Source organism: Odontesthes bonariensis, chromosome 12 (genome assembly GCF_027942865.1).
Source record: "Odontesthes bonariensis isolate fOdoBon6 chromosome 12, fOdoBon6.hap1, whole genome shotgun sequence".
Lineage (NCBI taxonomy): Eukaryota > Metazoa > Chordata > Actinopteri > Atheriniformes > Atherinopsidae > Odontesthes > Odontesthes bonariensis.
Window position 1 is genome coordinate 28,121,073 of NC_134517.1, and position 16,193 is coordinate 28,137,265.

The 16,193-nt window shown below is 41.4% G+C and overlaps 1 protein-coding gene across 1 annotated transcript; it reads left to right on the forward strand.

The window, feature by feature from the left end:
• Nucleotides 1–7,407: 7,407 nt before the first annotated feature.
• On the forward strand, nucleotides 7,408–16,190 carry eaf2 (ELL associated factor 2). The gene is made up of 6 exons (XM_075479970.1): nucleotides 7,408–7,572; nucleotides 7,997–8,091; nucleotides 8,187–8,323; nucleotides 9,515–9,696; nucleotides 9,808–10,044; nucleotides 15,123–16,190. Exons 1-6 carry the CDS (start codon nucleotides 7,419–7,421, stop codon nucleotides 15,164–15,166), a joined length of 849 nt encoding a protein of 282 aa, XP_075336085.1. The 5' UTR covers nucleotides 7,408–7,418; the 3' UTR covers nucleotides 15,167–16,190.
• Nucleotides 16,191–16,193: the final 3 nt, after the last annotated feature.

Below are 16,193 nucleotides of genomic sequence, written 5' to 3' on the forward strand. Positions count from 1 at the left end.
TTAAAGCAATACTATGTAACATTTCTACCTTAAAATAACAGCTTGAAAAAAATTGTGCGGCTAGAATGAGTTTTAATATTACGATTGGCCTGTCTCCTATGCCCTTCGGGGGTCTGAGTTGGAAAAACTGCGCTATGTAACTTTGCTGGACCGGCCCGGGAGCTGAGCGGAAGTACTTCGACTTGCTTTCTGGCACACCTACCGCAAAAACAAATAGACCCCTCTCACGCTCCCAGGTACATTTGATTACTCTTACCTTCTCGGTCGACATAGCTTGCACCTTCTGACTCCTCGCCGGTTCGTCAACAAACGTGAAACGTGAAAGTGAAAGGGTGTTGTATTTACGACAGTGTAACCGTACATTACCTCCAAGCCTGTAGGGGGAGCTCCATAATGGGCTTTTTGAGAAGTTACATAGTATTGCTTTAAGTGCCTTGAGATGACATTTGTTGTATTTGGCGCTATATAAATAAAAATTAATTGAATTGAATTGAATTGAATTGAATTAATATGCCATGTGCTGTTGTTGATCTGAGGCTGGATTTACTACAGACCTGGTAAGGATCAGATAATTTTATATCATGTTTCGGTATTTAAAGCAAAATATTTGCTCTGCTGTTTTAACATTAGAACATCCTTTGATGCAAATGTGAATTTATCATCAGAGTAAATGTTACTAAGCTTTCAATAACTTGTAAACAGGTGGAGTTAAATTTTATGAATATTCAAATTTCCATTTTTTAAGCACTTTCAGGCTTAAACTTCATTTCTTGGCTCCCAAACAGATAATAATCAACACTTTGGTGTCCTTAACGTTGTGAAAGTACGAATAAATGACTCCATGATGAAAAATAAAGACACGTGCCGCCAATTAAAGCTTTGCATTGCCCAAATAAATCCAAACTATGTGCACAAATACCGAAAAATACCGTCAAACGCTGCATGAAACGGTACAAAGGTTGCATCATGGTGTAGAATAACACGAGAAGGGATGTTGCAGGTGAGTTAGTGAGGCAGCCTTCATCACTCACACTCTGCTGTCTGTCCTTTGATTAAATCTAGAATTACACTTTGATCCTCTGTGGGCTACTTACTCAGAGTTTCCTTCAGAGCGTTTTCCCCTCCATCACTTCAGAGAACAGGGGTCCCGCTTCTGTTCAGAGGACAGGTGGAGACCTCGCGGCCGCGGCTGGAGGCACCTGCGCACCGAGCTCCGTGCAGGCGGGACAGCGGCGGCACAGACCCGCAGACAGGCACCATATGGTCGCTGCAGGATGCTCCCCTCTTCCCTCGTGCTGTTTGGGGGGATTTTATCGGAAGATCCCGAGCACGCGACCTCCTTCCTTTGCGGGTTTCTCCTTGGGAACCGTGCTGCCTTCAGAAGCTGCTCGTAAAACTAAGACTCCTAGTTGGATTATTTCCTAACCGCACGCGCCGCTTAATTCAGAGGCAATAAGCTGATTTTTGGGGGATTTTATTGACAAAGAAAATTAAATAGGAAGCACACATTGCTACAATAATCAAATCAAATTTATTTATAGCACATTTCATGTACAAAACAATTCAAAGTGCTTTACATAAAATAAAAGCATTGCAGCAGGGAGTGGAAGAAGCATTAAAAATACATAAAAGAATATAAAGAAAAACTAATAAAATCATTTAAATGAATTTAAAAACAAGCAACAGTCCAGATAAGTTAAAAGATATCGTGCAGATTTCATGCAGACACATGAATAACACAAAAATTAAACGCTCAATGAGCACATTTTAAATGAAAACCTCAGCGCTTGTGTTGATGTGAAGCCATATAAAGGATTTTATATCTTTAATTAACCGGTTAATGTAGCTTTTAAACCACTTTCAGTGGCCTCTACATGCCCATGAAGACGACACATCACCTAACTTGAGAACACCAAACATAACAATTAGCAATTAACCTGTGAATGAGTTTGAGTTTGAGTTTATTTAAAGCAGGGACAATGCATATTAATGAACATATACATGTAAATATGCAAGATTATAGCCAATGGCTCATTTCCATCTTTAGTCCCTTCAGTAGATTGATGTCAACAACATAGGATAGTAAAATCAATAAAACAACAGTAACACCAATTAGAATAGTTAGCCTTCATGGCCAGTGTGAAAAGAGGGAATAATTACAGAGAGAAAACACAATAGGACAGAAAAGAAAAAAGAAAAACAAGAACAATGAGGAGTTTAGTGGATCATAAAACACATATACATATACATTCAGCACAAAACTCAGGATCCAACGTCACAAAACATTTTGAGCCTTTGTAGACATCTGAAATCCCAAATTATGTGTGTAATAACAAACGAAATTCCACTTTTCATTAAGTAAGATTTATATTTCTTGCCCATTAGGGAGCAGGTGCATGATCCATGCAAAACTAACACAGAAGAGAAACACTATGTGTTGGTTAATGGTGTTGAGACAGCACCCTGACTCTGACTCTGTAAGTGAAGGCAACACAAGCCACAGGACAAGGCTCTTAGCCCCCTCCTGATTGGCCTAGATGAAAAAAGCTGCCACTCAGCCCATATGTCCCCCTCCTCTGCCTCCTCAGGACTAAAATCATGGTGCTGTGAGTCAGGTCTGAGTCTGATGTCTTTGTGCTCAGCTTTCCGCTCACACTGAGAGACCAAAACAACAGAAACCTCCTTCTGTAACTTTAATTTTCAGCCATAAAAAGCTGTCTTTGCACTGGTGTATAACACACCTTTAGATGGAGACAATAAAGCAACCCCATTCAAGAGTCCCTTTTGGAGATCTCACCTGCGTGATACAAGAACTGGTCTGGAGATTATAAGCTTCTGTTGGACAGAACAATAAGAATATTCTTACATCTTTCAGCATTCAGATGGTAACTTAACTGAAACATGCTGACTTATAAAAGACATTAAACATTATTAGACTTCCACGTGCTTAAATATTACAGGACTTTTTAACTTCAGTATAAAATGGTTTTGTCTGTGTACTTTATTTAAAATCCAAAGGGAAAAGCAGAGTGTCTTTTAATTACTTCCTTTCACACAAGGGTCTTAGGGTCTTACCGGACGACTGCAGCCCAGCAGACGTACTGTGTCAGTGTCTGGAGGAAGTAAACACCTGGATGAGAGAGAATTTTCTACAATTAAATGAAGACAAAACTGAGGTCATTCTGTTTGGTAGCAAAGAGAAGAGGGTCAGCGTTAGTAAATATCTTGAGACTCGGGCCCTTACAATCACTGACCGAGTCGGTAACCTCAGATCTGACTTTCAGCAGCCACATCAAATCTGTCACCAAGGCAGCTTTTTACCATCTCAGAAACATCAACAGAATTAAAGGTTTCCTCTCTCAAACAGACCAGGAGAAACTTATCCATGCATTCATCTCCAGTAGACTCCATCACTGTAACGCTCTTTTAACTGGACTTCCCAAAAAGAGCATTAAACATCTGCAGCTCATCCAGAACGCTGCTGCTAGAGTTTTAACCCGGACTAAGAGATCTGAACACATCACAGCAGCTTTAAAATCTTTACTCTGGCTTCCAGTCAGTCGCAGAATAGATTTTAAAAGCCTGCTGATGGTTTACAATCTGTGATATGTTCAGAGAATATAAAGCCAGCAGAGCTCTTAGATCCAAGGACTCAGGTCAGCTGGTCCAGTCCAGAGTCCAGACTAAACATGGAGAAGCAGCATTTAGCTGTTATGCTGCAAACAAGTGGAACAAACTGCCAGTGGAGATTAAACTTTCACCAAATGGAGACATTTTTAAATCCGGGTTAAAAACATTTCTGTTCTCATGTGTCTATGCATGAAATTTGCCCTTTATATTCTTTTATCTATTTTTAATGCTTCTTCCACTCCCTGCTGCAATGCTTTTATTTTATGTAAAGCACTTTGAATTGTTCTGTACATGAAATGTGCTATACAGATAAATTTGATTTGATTTGATTATTGAGATAAATGTTCACAAACAAGGGATATGTGGCCCAGAAGAATACATAAAAACATAGTCGCAAAAATATGTATAACTGCGGCTTAGGTGCAGATTTGAGTTTCAAGCTACGTAATTAAAGCAATAAAGCAACAAGAAGTTTGTTTCCCTGAAAGATAAAGATTCAAATAAGACCCTCCTGCCTCATTTATATAATTTGAATAGTTGTAATGATTTATATTGTCGTACTAATTCCATTTAAAACTTAAAGACAGCTTGCAAAGCAAGGTCTCACATTCATATCTTGAAGTCAAAGTTTTGCAAATCTGAGAACCTTCCTCTCCACTCAGAAATATGAGCATCTGAACCCTGTTCAACAGGTCAAAAAAAGGAATTATGCAATCAGAATTCACTCTGATTTCCCTTATGAGCGATCCATGAACGCTTTTAAAGCTGTGGAGGTCTGAAAATCTGATGCAAAATGTAGCCAAAGCATTCTGAATTGGGTTTAAATCCATGTGGGGCTCTTGTGTTGTTGTTTGCAAAACACAATTACAGGCTTGTAACTGAATATAGTCTGCTTAGTCATTATGTTGTACATCCAAGCAAGCTGATGTAGTCCTCTGTGGCTGGAAAGGGACAGCAGCTTCCCCCTGGAGACGGGTGCCATCATCTCTTTCATCGCTGCCTCTGGCGTACAACCGGGGAACTCCTCTGTGCGGTTTGAGGATATAGTTGCTCAGAAACCATAAACCCCACCTCCCGTAGACGAGGGGCAACCCCTGAAGTAACTAATATCACCAGAGGACAGCCACCTTTTGCCTCGTCCAATGGAAACAGACCTGTGCTGGTGTCCTTTCGCATGAGACCCAGATGCAGTGAAACATGATTCCGGTTCTTTCATAATCCATCCTGGTCGATTTTCAAAGCCCTGTCAGCCTCAAAGGATTTCAATCACAAAAAAAAACAAGTGGATGAAGAGAACTGACCTTTCAGTCCCCTTCTATGAACATTTCTACATTTTAATACGTAAAACCACTAATAAACTTCACAAGGCTGAGGTTAAAGTTCACAGAGCTGGATCGTTTTCCTCTCTTTGTCCCTTTTTTTATTCCCCTGCATCATCTGGAATCACCAGTTTTCTTCTACTCCCCCACCTGCCCAGACACACCATCTCCTCATGTGAACAGGAAACTGAGCAGTTGGTGATGAGGCGTTTGTATAATCTTGAAATTACACTTGTCTCAGATGTTGATCCTTTAATGTTTGAAGGCAGCAGGAGCATTTGTCCGCGGTAAAGTGGAGGCTGGGCCGGACTTTAAGGCTTAGGAATCATTAACAGTTTAAAGAAAGGAATGGAGATTATTTTCACTGCCCTGAGGTTTATGCAGCTCAGAGACCCCTGCAGCCACTGACGCTTGAAACTACAGACGGTAAATGTTAATGCAACAGCTCATTAGTTTCCGACCTGCAGGACCTCCACCCGGCATCGGAGCTGTTAAAGCTAAGTCAGTGATTAGCTTTACGACACAGTCCAGTGATGCTGCTAATTTAGTTCTGTAGTGGTTAGTCAATGTCTGATACCTGCTAAGCACACTGGTTATTGGTTGTTAAAGTATCCTATCAGCTTATTTCTGCAGTTTACTTCAACTTTAGATTCAATTCAAGGACACTTTATCAATCACGCAGTATCAATCATTATCAAAGATATGCTATGATAACAAAATAGGATATAAATCAGATGACAAACATGAAGAAAGTTGAAGTGTAGCAGCGAGGAAGGTGTGGTAGATACCTTCAGAGGTCTCCATCAGTGGGTTGGGGTGTTGTTTTTGTAGCTTGGCAGAGCCTTCAGTTATCAGGCCCCTCTCTTATGGAACAAGCTGCCAGTAATTGTCCGGGAAGCAGACACCCTTTCACTTTTAAGACCAGGCTTAAAACGTTCCTTTTTGATAAAGCTTATAGTTAGGGATGGCTCAGGTGATCCTGAAACATCCCATAGTTAAGCTGCTATAGGCCCAGACTGCTGGGGGAACTCATCTGTCACACCTTTCCTCACTTTACTCTCTTTTTTCCCCTGTTTAATTTCTCAAATGATATCATGTATATGTGACATTATTGTGGTCATTAACTGGTGTTTCCCTGTTCCAACAGATATCCTTTGAATGGTGTTACAGTGGGTTTTTTCCCTCTTTTCTGTCTTCTCAAACCCCAGCTGGTGGAGGCGGATGGCCACCCTTCCTGGTTCTGGTTCTGCCAGAGGTTTCTTCCTGTTAAAAGGGAGTCGTTCCTCTCCACAGTCGCCTCAGGCACGCTCAGGACGGGAGATTGGACTGAAAAAAAGTTTCGGTGCAATCTGTTGGTTTCCTTAGCTGGGAAATTGTTTTTGAATTGGCTCTATATGAATGAATTGGATTATTTTGTAAATAATTATGATTACAATGAATCGAATTCCAATTGGCTTGAATTGGACTTTATTATTTAAGTGCCTTGAGATGACATTTGTTGTATTTGGCGCTATATAAATAAAACTGAACTTAATTTAATTTAATTGAACTTAGCTGATGATGTCACACACAGCGTCAGCAGGTAACTCAGATGAACTCTCTCAGCAGACAACATGGACAGAAACTTACAGCCAACAGTGCAACATCTGGGGTGCGGAGACGCTCCTTCTCAGTGACATGTCCAGGATTACACCATCTGTTGTTAACCAGATCTGTGATCCTCCTCCTTTAGTGTCCACACAGTCTTACAGCTGAGCAGAGAGGTGTTCCAGTTGTTCCTGCAGCGAGGTCTGGGTGAAAAAAACAATATTACCCTCCTGATATTCCTAATTGGACTTTGTAAAGCTCAGCTAGCTGCTCTTAAGATGTTATGTATCATAACAGATGTTAAAAAGTGCCAGTTTCCAGCAGAAATCTCACCAGCAGCAACAGCATCAAAACCAGAACAGAAAAAACTGTTTCAGAATTCTGTTTTTCACAGAAGAAAGCTCAGAAAATCTCAAGAAGAGGCAAAGAAAGACATATAAATAAAGATTAATAGAGCATCATAAAGATGAAAAGATAATATTATGTGAAAAATGTGACTTAATGTGAGGGTGAATTTTCTCTGTGAAATATATCTCGTTTAACGTGTGGTTTTATTTAAAAATATTTTAAAAATAAATGCATGTTAACCTGAAATTCTGTGAAATTATTATCCATCCTTTTTTTCTGTGTCTCTTTTCAACAAGCTGTGTAAATAGATTAATTTTACCCCGTTTTCTTACAAATAAATAACAGCAATAAGGCCAAGTCAAATTCGTGTTAAGTCTCAAAATACGTGACATTTGCACTGACGCTTACAAGTTATTGACTGACAAACCTTTTAACCAATCAGAAATACGCAAAAGTCTGCCTAACCAATCACAATAGAAACGAGTTAGTAGAAGGCGGGACTTAACGGTGCTTCTGTCACAACCTGATAATCGCATGAAAAAAGCACAGCGGAAACCAAAGTTTACAGCTCATGAAACTCTGAGAATGAATGGAACAGCTTACTCCAACTTTGACAATCAAGAACATGTCCTGAAATTAGGAGAGACGTTTGAGAAACACCCGAAAAGTGCCTACCATACAGTGCGATGTAAGTGAGATTTCGAATCAGTTGGTTACGTCTATCTTTTACTGCAGCTAACAGTAGCATGCTAGTTAGCCTATTAGCTAAATAGCCGGAGAGGACTGTTGGGAATGTACGGTTGAAGCTTCAGTTGCCTCGATGTTTTAGTTGTATTGGTCTACTGCGTCTATGTTCTCATAAAATTACTCGTCTCGGGTTTTTCACAACTTTAATAAGCCGTTGCTGCCTCAAGCTGTTCAAATGAGCTAACGTTAGCATGCGTTGGTTTGCACCATAGCACCACCTGCTGGTACCGGTTGTCAACTACGTCACAAGAAAACAGTCATTCTTGCAGCGTTAACTAATATTGCACCGCTCGTATTAGTTTTTGACAAATTGGTATTCTGAAAATGTGCATTAATATTTCGTTTCCTTGCTTTTATCCCCTCAGATGACTTCAAACCAGCATCTATTGACACAACATGTGAAGGGGAGCTTGAAGTGGGCAAAGGAGAGCAAGTCACTATTACTTTACCCAATTTAGAGGTCATTTTTTACCTTGATTACTCCTTATAATCGATTAAAAAACCTTAGATATAAGAAAGGAAATAATTGTATTTGTTTGTTTTTATTTTTTGTAGGGTTCAAGTGCTCCTGTAACCGTATTTAAGGGATCCAAGAGGCCTTACATGAAGGAGTGCATCCTAATTGTGAACCATGACACAGGAGAGTACAGACTGGAAAAACTCAACAGCAATATAGCTGTGAAGAAAACCAGGTGGGCTGAAAAACATCGTATGTCTTCGCTAACACTGAAAAGTCGGTGCCAAATCAAACTTGACTTGACTGAGGTGGATACTAACGCAGTGTTGTTTTTGACAACCATCTTAGATTTAGTCTTAGTCTTAGTCTTTTGGACTAAAATGCTTATTAGTTTTAGTCACATTTTAGTCATTTCTATATGTGATAGTTTTAGTCCAGTTTTAGTCGACGAAAACTCAAAAGGGTTTTAGTCTAGTTTTAGTCGACGAAAAGTCAAAAAGGTTTTAGTCTAGTTTTAGTCAAAAAAAAGAGAAAAAATAAGTATAGTCTACCGTGTTAAGAAAATAGTATGGTCTTAACTATCAAACAAGCTGAACGAAAATACATAGCTTATTATCTGACCCTGTACTAAAGCTTTCTGATTTTTCATTCTGTACTGTGCGTGTGTCCCAACTTTACTGTAAGCGCACTAAACGCACAGGTCCTGGTTAGGGCTGCACAACGTCACTTGTGGCTTTTAGGCTAAAGCTAGCAGACTCTACGTATAACAGTAACTCGACCTGTTTAACATATCAAGTTACGTGCTGACAGAACGTACACACAAAGAGATAACCACACCGTCACTGAATGTAAACATGGCTAAACATGCTGCTAAAGTAACACACACATAATGAATTGACGTTAGCGTAACAAAAGCTAACTTTAGCCTGAAGTTAGCAGCCCATTTGCGCCAGGAGTATGTGGAAAACGGACTAATGTATTAGCTTACTATGAAATTTATCGATTATGTTAACAGCATTTGTAACTTACCTTCGAAAAAATATCCCTGTGGCGAGCCTTAAGGTGCCGCAGCAGATACTTTTTAGGTTTTAATTGACACACACAATAAGCAGAAATGTCATTCATTTTAAACGTCTGACAGATCACCCACTAACATTTTCGTCCATTCTCGTCTTGTCAACGAAAACTCACACACGTCTCGTCATGTTTTCGTCATCAGACAGCTATGTTTATCTCGTCACCGTCTCGTTATCGTCATGAAAAAAAGTGCCGTCAACGAAATGATTTCGTCATCGTTGACGAAAACAACACTGTACTAACGTCACCATTTACACAGCTAACGCACGGGAAATTGATTTTAAATATGTGGGACATTTAATTAGAGGCGCTCTTCATGGCTTTTTTGTCCTGTTCCTGTGGATTTCAGGGCTGAGGGCAGCAGTAAAGTTCAGTCTCGCCTGGAGCAGCAAACGAGTCGTCTGAGTCAGCAGATGAAGAGTAGCAGCAGCGGCAGCAGCAGCAGCAGTAATAAGACCTCCGCCAGCTCCAAGAGTTCTCCTCCCAAAGAGAAAGCTTCTCCGGTGTCCCCAATGGATGATATCGAGAGAGGTAACTTGCTGTCGGCCACTGTGAGCCTCGCCCTCTGGTTTCTGGTCCATGACTGGGCTTTTTTCTCACCCGTTTCCTTCTCTTTGTCCGTGCTTGTTCCACTTTGTGCAGAGTTGATGGCAGAAGCGCGGGTCATGGACCAGATGAGCTGCAGCGACAGCTCTTCGGACTCCAACAGCTCGTCGTCCTCCAGCAGCGGCGACAGCTCGAGCAGCAGCGATTCGGAGGATGAGCGCGCTCCTGCGCCCGCCTCCACGCCGGTCAGCCAGAGCATGCCCATCATTAAAACCAGCAGCAACCCGACAAGCCGCCACCAAGAGGGCGGCGGAGGACTCATGAACACACTTGGTGAGTCGCCCGTTCAGATTCACGAGTGCGTGAGGGATCATTGTGACCAAGAGCCCTTAAAAGGGCTAAAAATGACGAGATTGTGAGGTCAGTGTGAGGATATCTGCTGTTTATAGCCTCTGGTTTCACCTCCTTTATCCATCTGAGCAACAACTCTGCATCGTTGAATTAACACCTTGCTATATCTGAAAAAAGGCCGAAAAAGGCTGATCCACACTTTAAGTAAGTAAGTAAACTTTATTTATATACAGTGGAAACCGCTTATAGTGATCCCGTTGGTCCAGAGCCAATTTGAACACTATAAGCGATTGATTACTAAAACCAAATTTGTATTATTTTTATTTTTTTTTGCTATTTTATTTTTTACTCCCTTGATTCCTTTCTGGACGTCTGCTTCTGCCTCGCTAGCTAACGTAATGAGTTGACACCGGGCAGCAAGCCGAGATGCTGCGGCGAAGCTTGGCATTCCTCAGGCTACCTTGTGTAGTCTAATTAAGCAACGAGAGACAGTCATGAATGCTAACGATGGAGAAAGAAAACGACGGCGCCCGGGAAAAGCACCTGAGGAATGCCAAGCTTCGCCCCAGCATCTCGTTGGCTCGTTTTTGGTAATTTGTCATACGCCTCGAGGAGACGTATGACATGAGTTTTTCATTCAGAGAAAATGACTTCCTTTTTCCAGCCATGATTCGCGCGCTTGCTGCCCGGTGTCAACTCGTTACGTTAGCTAGCGAGGCAGAAGCAGACGTCCAGAAAGGAATCAAGGGAGTAAAAAATAAAATAGCTACACGTATTTTAAAATTATTTTTGCACATGTTTACATTCATAAAATGGCCAAAAATGAACATTATAAGCGGATTTCTTGATTACTATAAACGAATTATTTAAACAGCATTTGTATAGAAATGATTCTGTCCCAAGCCTTTTGATCTATATAAGCGGTTGATTACTATATCCGTGACCACTTTAAGCGGTTTCCACTGTAGCACCTTTCACAGATAAAGATCACAAAGTGCTTTACATTCAAATACATAAAAACAATTCAATAAGAAAACGCCACCAATAAAAAAAAAAGAATATTTATAAAATCATAAAAGACGAAAAAGACCATACCAACATAAAAAATATATATATATATATATATATATATATATATATATATATATATATATATGTATAAGTGGAAACATAGGTAAGTTCACTACTGTCGAACTAAAAGCTTGCTTAAATAAAAAAGTTTTCAGCTGCTTCTTAAAAGAGTCCACAGATTCAGAGCTCCTCAGTGAAAGCGGCGAGGCGTTCCAGAGTTTGGGAGCCTGAAAGGAACGGTCGCCTCGAGTGTGGAAGTGTGTGTGAGGAACAACCGACAGCCTCTGACCTGCTGATCTCAGAGTACGAGCAGATGTACGGTGATAAATCAGATCAGAGACCACGTAGGGCTCTAAAAGTGAGGACCAGTATTTTAAAATGGATTCTAAAATGGACTGGAAGCCAACGCGGAGATGCTCAAACTGGGCTGATGTGAGATCTTTTCTCAGTACGAGTTAGAAGCCGCGCAGTCTGGAGACGATCCAGGTCTTTCTTATTAAAAAAAGGCTGTTACAGTAGTCTAATCGAGAGGAAATAAAAGCATGGATGATCATTTAAGTTCAGCCTTTGAGACCAGTGACCTTAATTTCTGGTCAGTTCTTTAGGCTACCTTTACACGGAAACGATCTGAAACCAAAACGCAACAGTGGCGTTTCGTTTTCACTTTTAAATCTGCATTTAGTCGAGCGTTTTAGGGTGAAAATCTGCGTGCATACGGAAACGCAAAAGTGGGTGACGTTTCATATTTATCGATGCAGTAAACACGCCAGATGGCTAGGTCGCCTGCTCTCTATGAACTTCAAGAATTTCGAGAACGTAGTTCATATTTTTGGTCTGTTCTTTACTACTCTCGCTCATCATTGCTGTTATGTGATGAAATTACTCTTGAACGTCAATTACCGCGCCTAAGGCGAGTTGAAAGTCCGCAGGGACGGACATGTTGATAGCCTACTGATGTGTTTCCCACGGTTTTCTGGCACTTTATTATGCTTGTCACGTCATTTCTATGTGACGAGAAACGCAGTTTTGCATTTTCATCCTTTACACGGTGGCGAGACAGTGGAGCGTTTTCAAGAATTCCACTCTGGAGGGCTATTAGAGAAAGCTATTCTCTAGCTGCTGCAGCCATTTGTACCAAGAAGGACACGCTAGTGAGAGCAGGACGGGGACAAAACATCTTTATTCTTTTTATTTTATTTATTTCTTTAGTGGCAAAACCCAGCTGTTTGTTTTTGTTTTCTTTGTACGGGGGGGGGGGGTACATTTGTGAAGCAGTTGCCTGTAAAATGAAGACTTCTCCTAACTGCTCCTCATAGCTTGTGCTAACTTGTCATGTCATCAGTTGATGGTAGCACATGCAGGGCGGCTTTACAGCCCCGCCCAGGAGGGTCCGCTGGCTGACCTCGTTGCTCTGTGACGGAGAACTGGTGCCCTTCAGAGTCAGATTCATAGCTTTGATCTTACGGACGCGCTAACCTGGTTAAAAACGGGAGAAAACAGAGGAGAGAACAGTCCAAACGTCAGCCATAAGATGCTGTAATACTCAGAATTTAATACCTTTTATATTATTATTCATGAGGCTTTTCAAATGGGATAAAATGGCAGAAGAAGAAAGTTGTGTTACCAGATCACTATGCTTTTAACGGAAGTGAAATATCCATTCCAGTATTTTTAGTATTCGTACAGCAAGCTAATGACATTTTTAAGCATTTAAACTGTTATTTTAACACCAGGTTAAAGCGTGTTTACTACAACTTACCGGTCAAATAACTACCTCCCTGTCTGGTGACTTTATCTCAGGTCTCTTTGTGTCTGTGAGACGTTAGTTTCAGAGCCTCTGTGTTAGATTTCAGTCTGTTAAAGCGAGTTGGGCCTTTCCGTGCGGCCCCAAACGCAGCATTCTGAGTTTAAATTAGCCTGCACAGCCAGGTGCTTCGTTCCCATCAAGGCTGTCCCGCCATGCAGCCGATGAAAGCCGAGAATGGAGGCTAAACGCTCTCATGTTGCACTCAAAAGCCGAGTGTTGGTAGGTGTTTGTGGGTTTTTAACCAGCGTCTTTAGTGTCCAACAAAAGCACGGAATCAAAGGATGTTTATTAATGTACAGCTTAGAGAATCGGATCACTTTCTGATTAATTTTCCTCAGAATTACAGAAACTAAAACCTGCTTTTCATGTGCTTAGCTGCTGGTTAGCAGCTGCTGGTTAGCTGCTGCTGGTTAGCTGCTGTTGGTTAGCTGTTGGTTAGCTGCTGGTTGGCTGCTGGTTAGCTGCTGGTTAGCAGCTGCTGGTTAGCAGCTGCTGGTTAGCTGCTGGTTAGCTGCTGGTTAGCTGCTGGTTAGCAGCTGCTGGTTAGCTGCTGGTTGGCTGCTGGTTGGCTGCTGGTTAGCAGCTGCTGGTTAGCTGCTGTTTGGCTGCTGTTGATTAGCTGCTGCTGGTTGGCTGCTGGTTAGCTGCTGGTTGGCTGCTGTTGATTAGCTGCTGCTGGTTGGCTGCTAGTTGGCTGCTGGTTGGCTGCTGGTTGGCTGCTGGTTGGCTGCTGGTTAGCTGCTGGTTGGCTGCTGGTTAGCTGCTGGTTAGCTGCTGTTTGGCTGCTGTTGATTAGCTGCTGCTGGTTGGCTGCTGGTTGGCTGCTGGTTGGCTGCTGGTTGGCTGCAGGGAGTGTCCCTGAGCACACTGAGGACCACTGTGAGCAGCATCAGATGTGCACGCTGTGGCCACACACCTGTATCACACCTGTTCAAACCCTTGGATCATAGCAAGTTACATGGCTTATTAAAAGAATCAAATCACAGCAGCAATTTTCATTAGTTTACTTTTAATATAAGCGATTTGGCCAACCCATAAGAACCCGGACCCATTTCTACTTCAATGAAAATTAAGGGGGTCATAACACAGACTAAATAGACCACATAGAACACATTTCTGACATTTTTTTCAAAATACCACCCCCCACTATCACATTGGGCGTTAAGAACCTGGATAATTTCTCCATCAAGGAAAATTATGGGGAACATTAAACAGACTATATAGAACACATTTCTGACATTTTTCTCAAAATAACACTCCCTGGTGTCAAAGATGTGTCAATGGGTGTTAAATTGGTTTAAATGGTTTGAATCTTCCCTTTAGCAACCAAAACAAGCGATTTAAATTTAGCTAGCTCTGCCCGTAGTGGTAACCTGGCACACAGACATCTTGGAAATGTTATTATGGGAAGATTAAATCACATGACCCACCAGGATGTTAAGTATGGGTCACTCTGGTAATTCATGAGTTGAAATCAAGGATAAAGTTTTTCATGGAATTTTCCAGAACATTTAAAGGGCGTGTGACACCTATATCACGGTGGGTTCTTCTGGGTTAAAATGAAAAAGACAAAAATCTTGTTTTTGATGAGATGTGTGTAGTATGTCTGTTATCTGTGAGAGTCATGCTTGCAGCCATGTTTTGCAGAGTAGATCTTTCTCACTCGAAAAAGAAAAAGTTTCACCCAGTTTTACCGCTTGTTCTTTTATTTGCACTCAGACAGCCATTTCATGCGCTGCCCGTTCGTTTCGCCATGATAAGAGGCGTCTCCTAACTCCGCCGCACTGTTGTTAGCTAGCTAACCTGCACGGCGCGTATGGGCCGGGCACATATGCAAGCATTATCAATGCTCTGATTGGCTGCATAGCGTAAGTAAACCGTATCATATCATTGGCTAAACACCTGTCACTCACTGCGTTATATTGAAAAATGGTACAGAAAAACACATTGTTGGTCTAATTAATTAGATTAGATTAGGTCTGGTATTAGATATTAATTAATACGTTTATGGTGAATTTTATTTTATGCGCTGCATAGATTTTATTGTGCGCTGAGACTGTGCGAGCAGCTTAGAGGGAACATTGGTCGTGACACTGAGGGGTTAGTTCCAAACTTCACTGAGCACGTTTGTAACTGTGTTTTTAAATATTTTTGGGTGTTGTTTTTATCCATCTGCTTGCAGAGAACGACCTCCAGCTGAGCGAATCTGGCAGTGAAAGTGATTAAAGAGGGAAAACACAAAGAAGATTCTGAGCGAGGAGCCGCAGACGCTGGGACTCTCCTCTCTACATATCCACAATCCTGTCAATGTGTTGCTTCTCTGCTAACAAAACTTCCAAATTTGTCTTGTTTTTCTTTTGATGAAACTTCTTCGTTCTGCGTCTGGGCTTTTACTTTGGAGACGTTTTAAAGTTACTGCAGGAGAAGCCTGGAAGTACGACGCGTGTCCTCTTGGTTGAGCAGACCAAGGAAATGTGAAAGGCGGAATGACAGCGGCGATGGGGAAGTGTCGCCGCTCGCTTCTGCTCTTCAGTCGTCTTAAATCACTTCCTTCTGCATTTCAGCTTCGCAAAACTGGCAACCATACTCGTGCCTCGTGTTATTTATCCAGCTAACGGCTCCGGTTCAGCTGTACGAATCTCAGCTGCTAGTTTCTGATCCGAAACACCCATAAGATTCTGCTTGTGGCTTAGAGGATAAAGACTATTGAGCCTTTTACTTTGGATGCCTGAAACTTTAAAGTTTCCTTCTTAAATATACTGTTTTTCCTGCGCATTAAAGCAGGAGTCATGGGTCAGAGTTGGCTTGTTGCTGCCTCTCCTGCAGCGTGAATCTCCTGAGAAATCCCACTTTTAGGGGTTTATAATCCGATTTATCTGCTAAATATTCAATCTTATCAGACGGGCGAGAAAACAAAAAGAAGGATGTGAAAGATGCTAAAAAGCTTAATGGAGCTGAAGTGATAATTAAATGTAACCTGTAGCAGGGTGTGTATTCAATGTTAACATATAAAGTAGTAATTATCAGCGCCGTATGAGGCCAGACGTCTAAAATCCTGCACATTGGATGAATTCTTTTTCCTTTTTTTTGGGGCAAAGTAGTGCACTAATACTCAGTGGACTCAGGTAACGCTTCATAGCTTTAAACCTGCAATACTTGAATCTAATTATTTATCTTTCTAAATATACTCGACCAATAGTGAATTAATTTAATGTGTGTTTTTAATGCCCAAGCCTGATTAGAAGTTACAAGC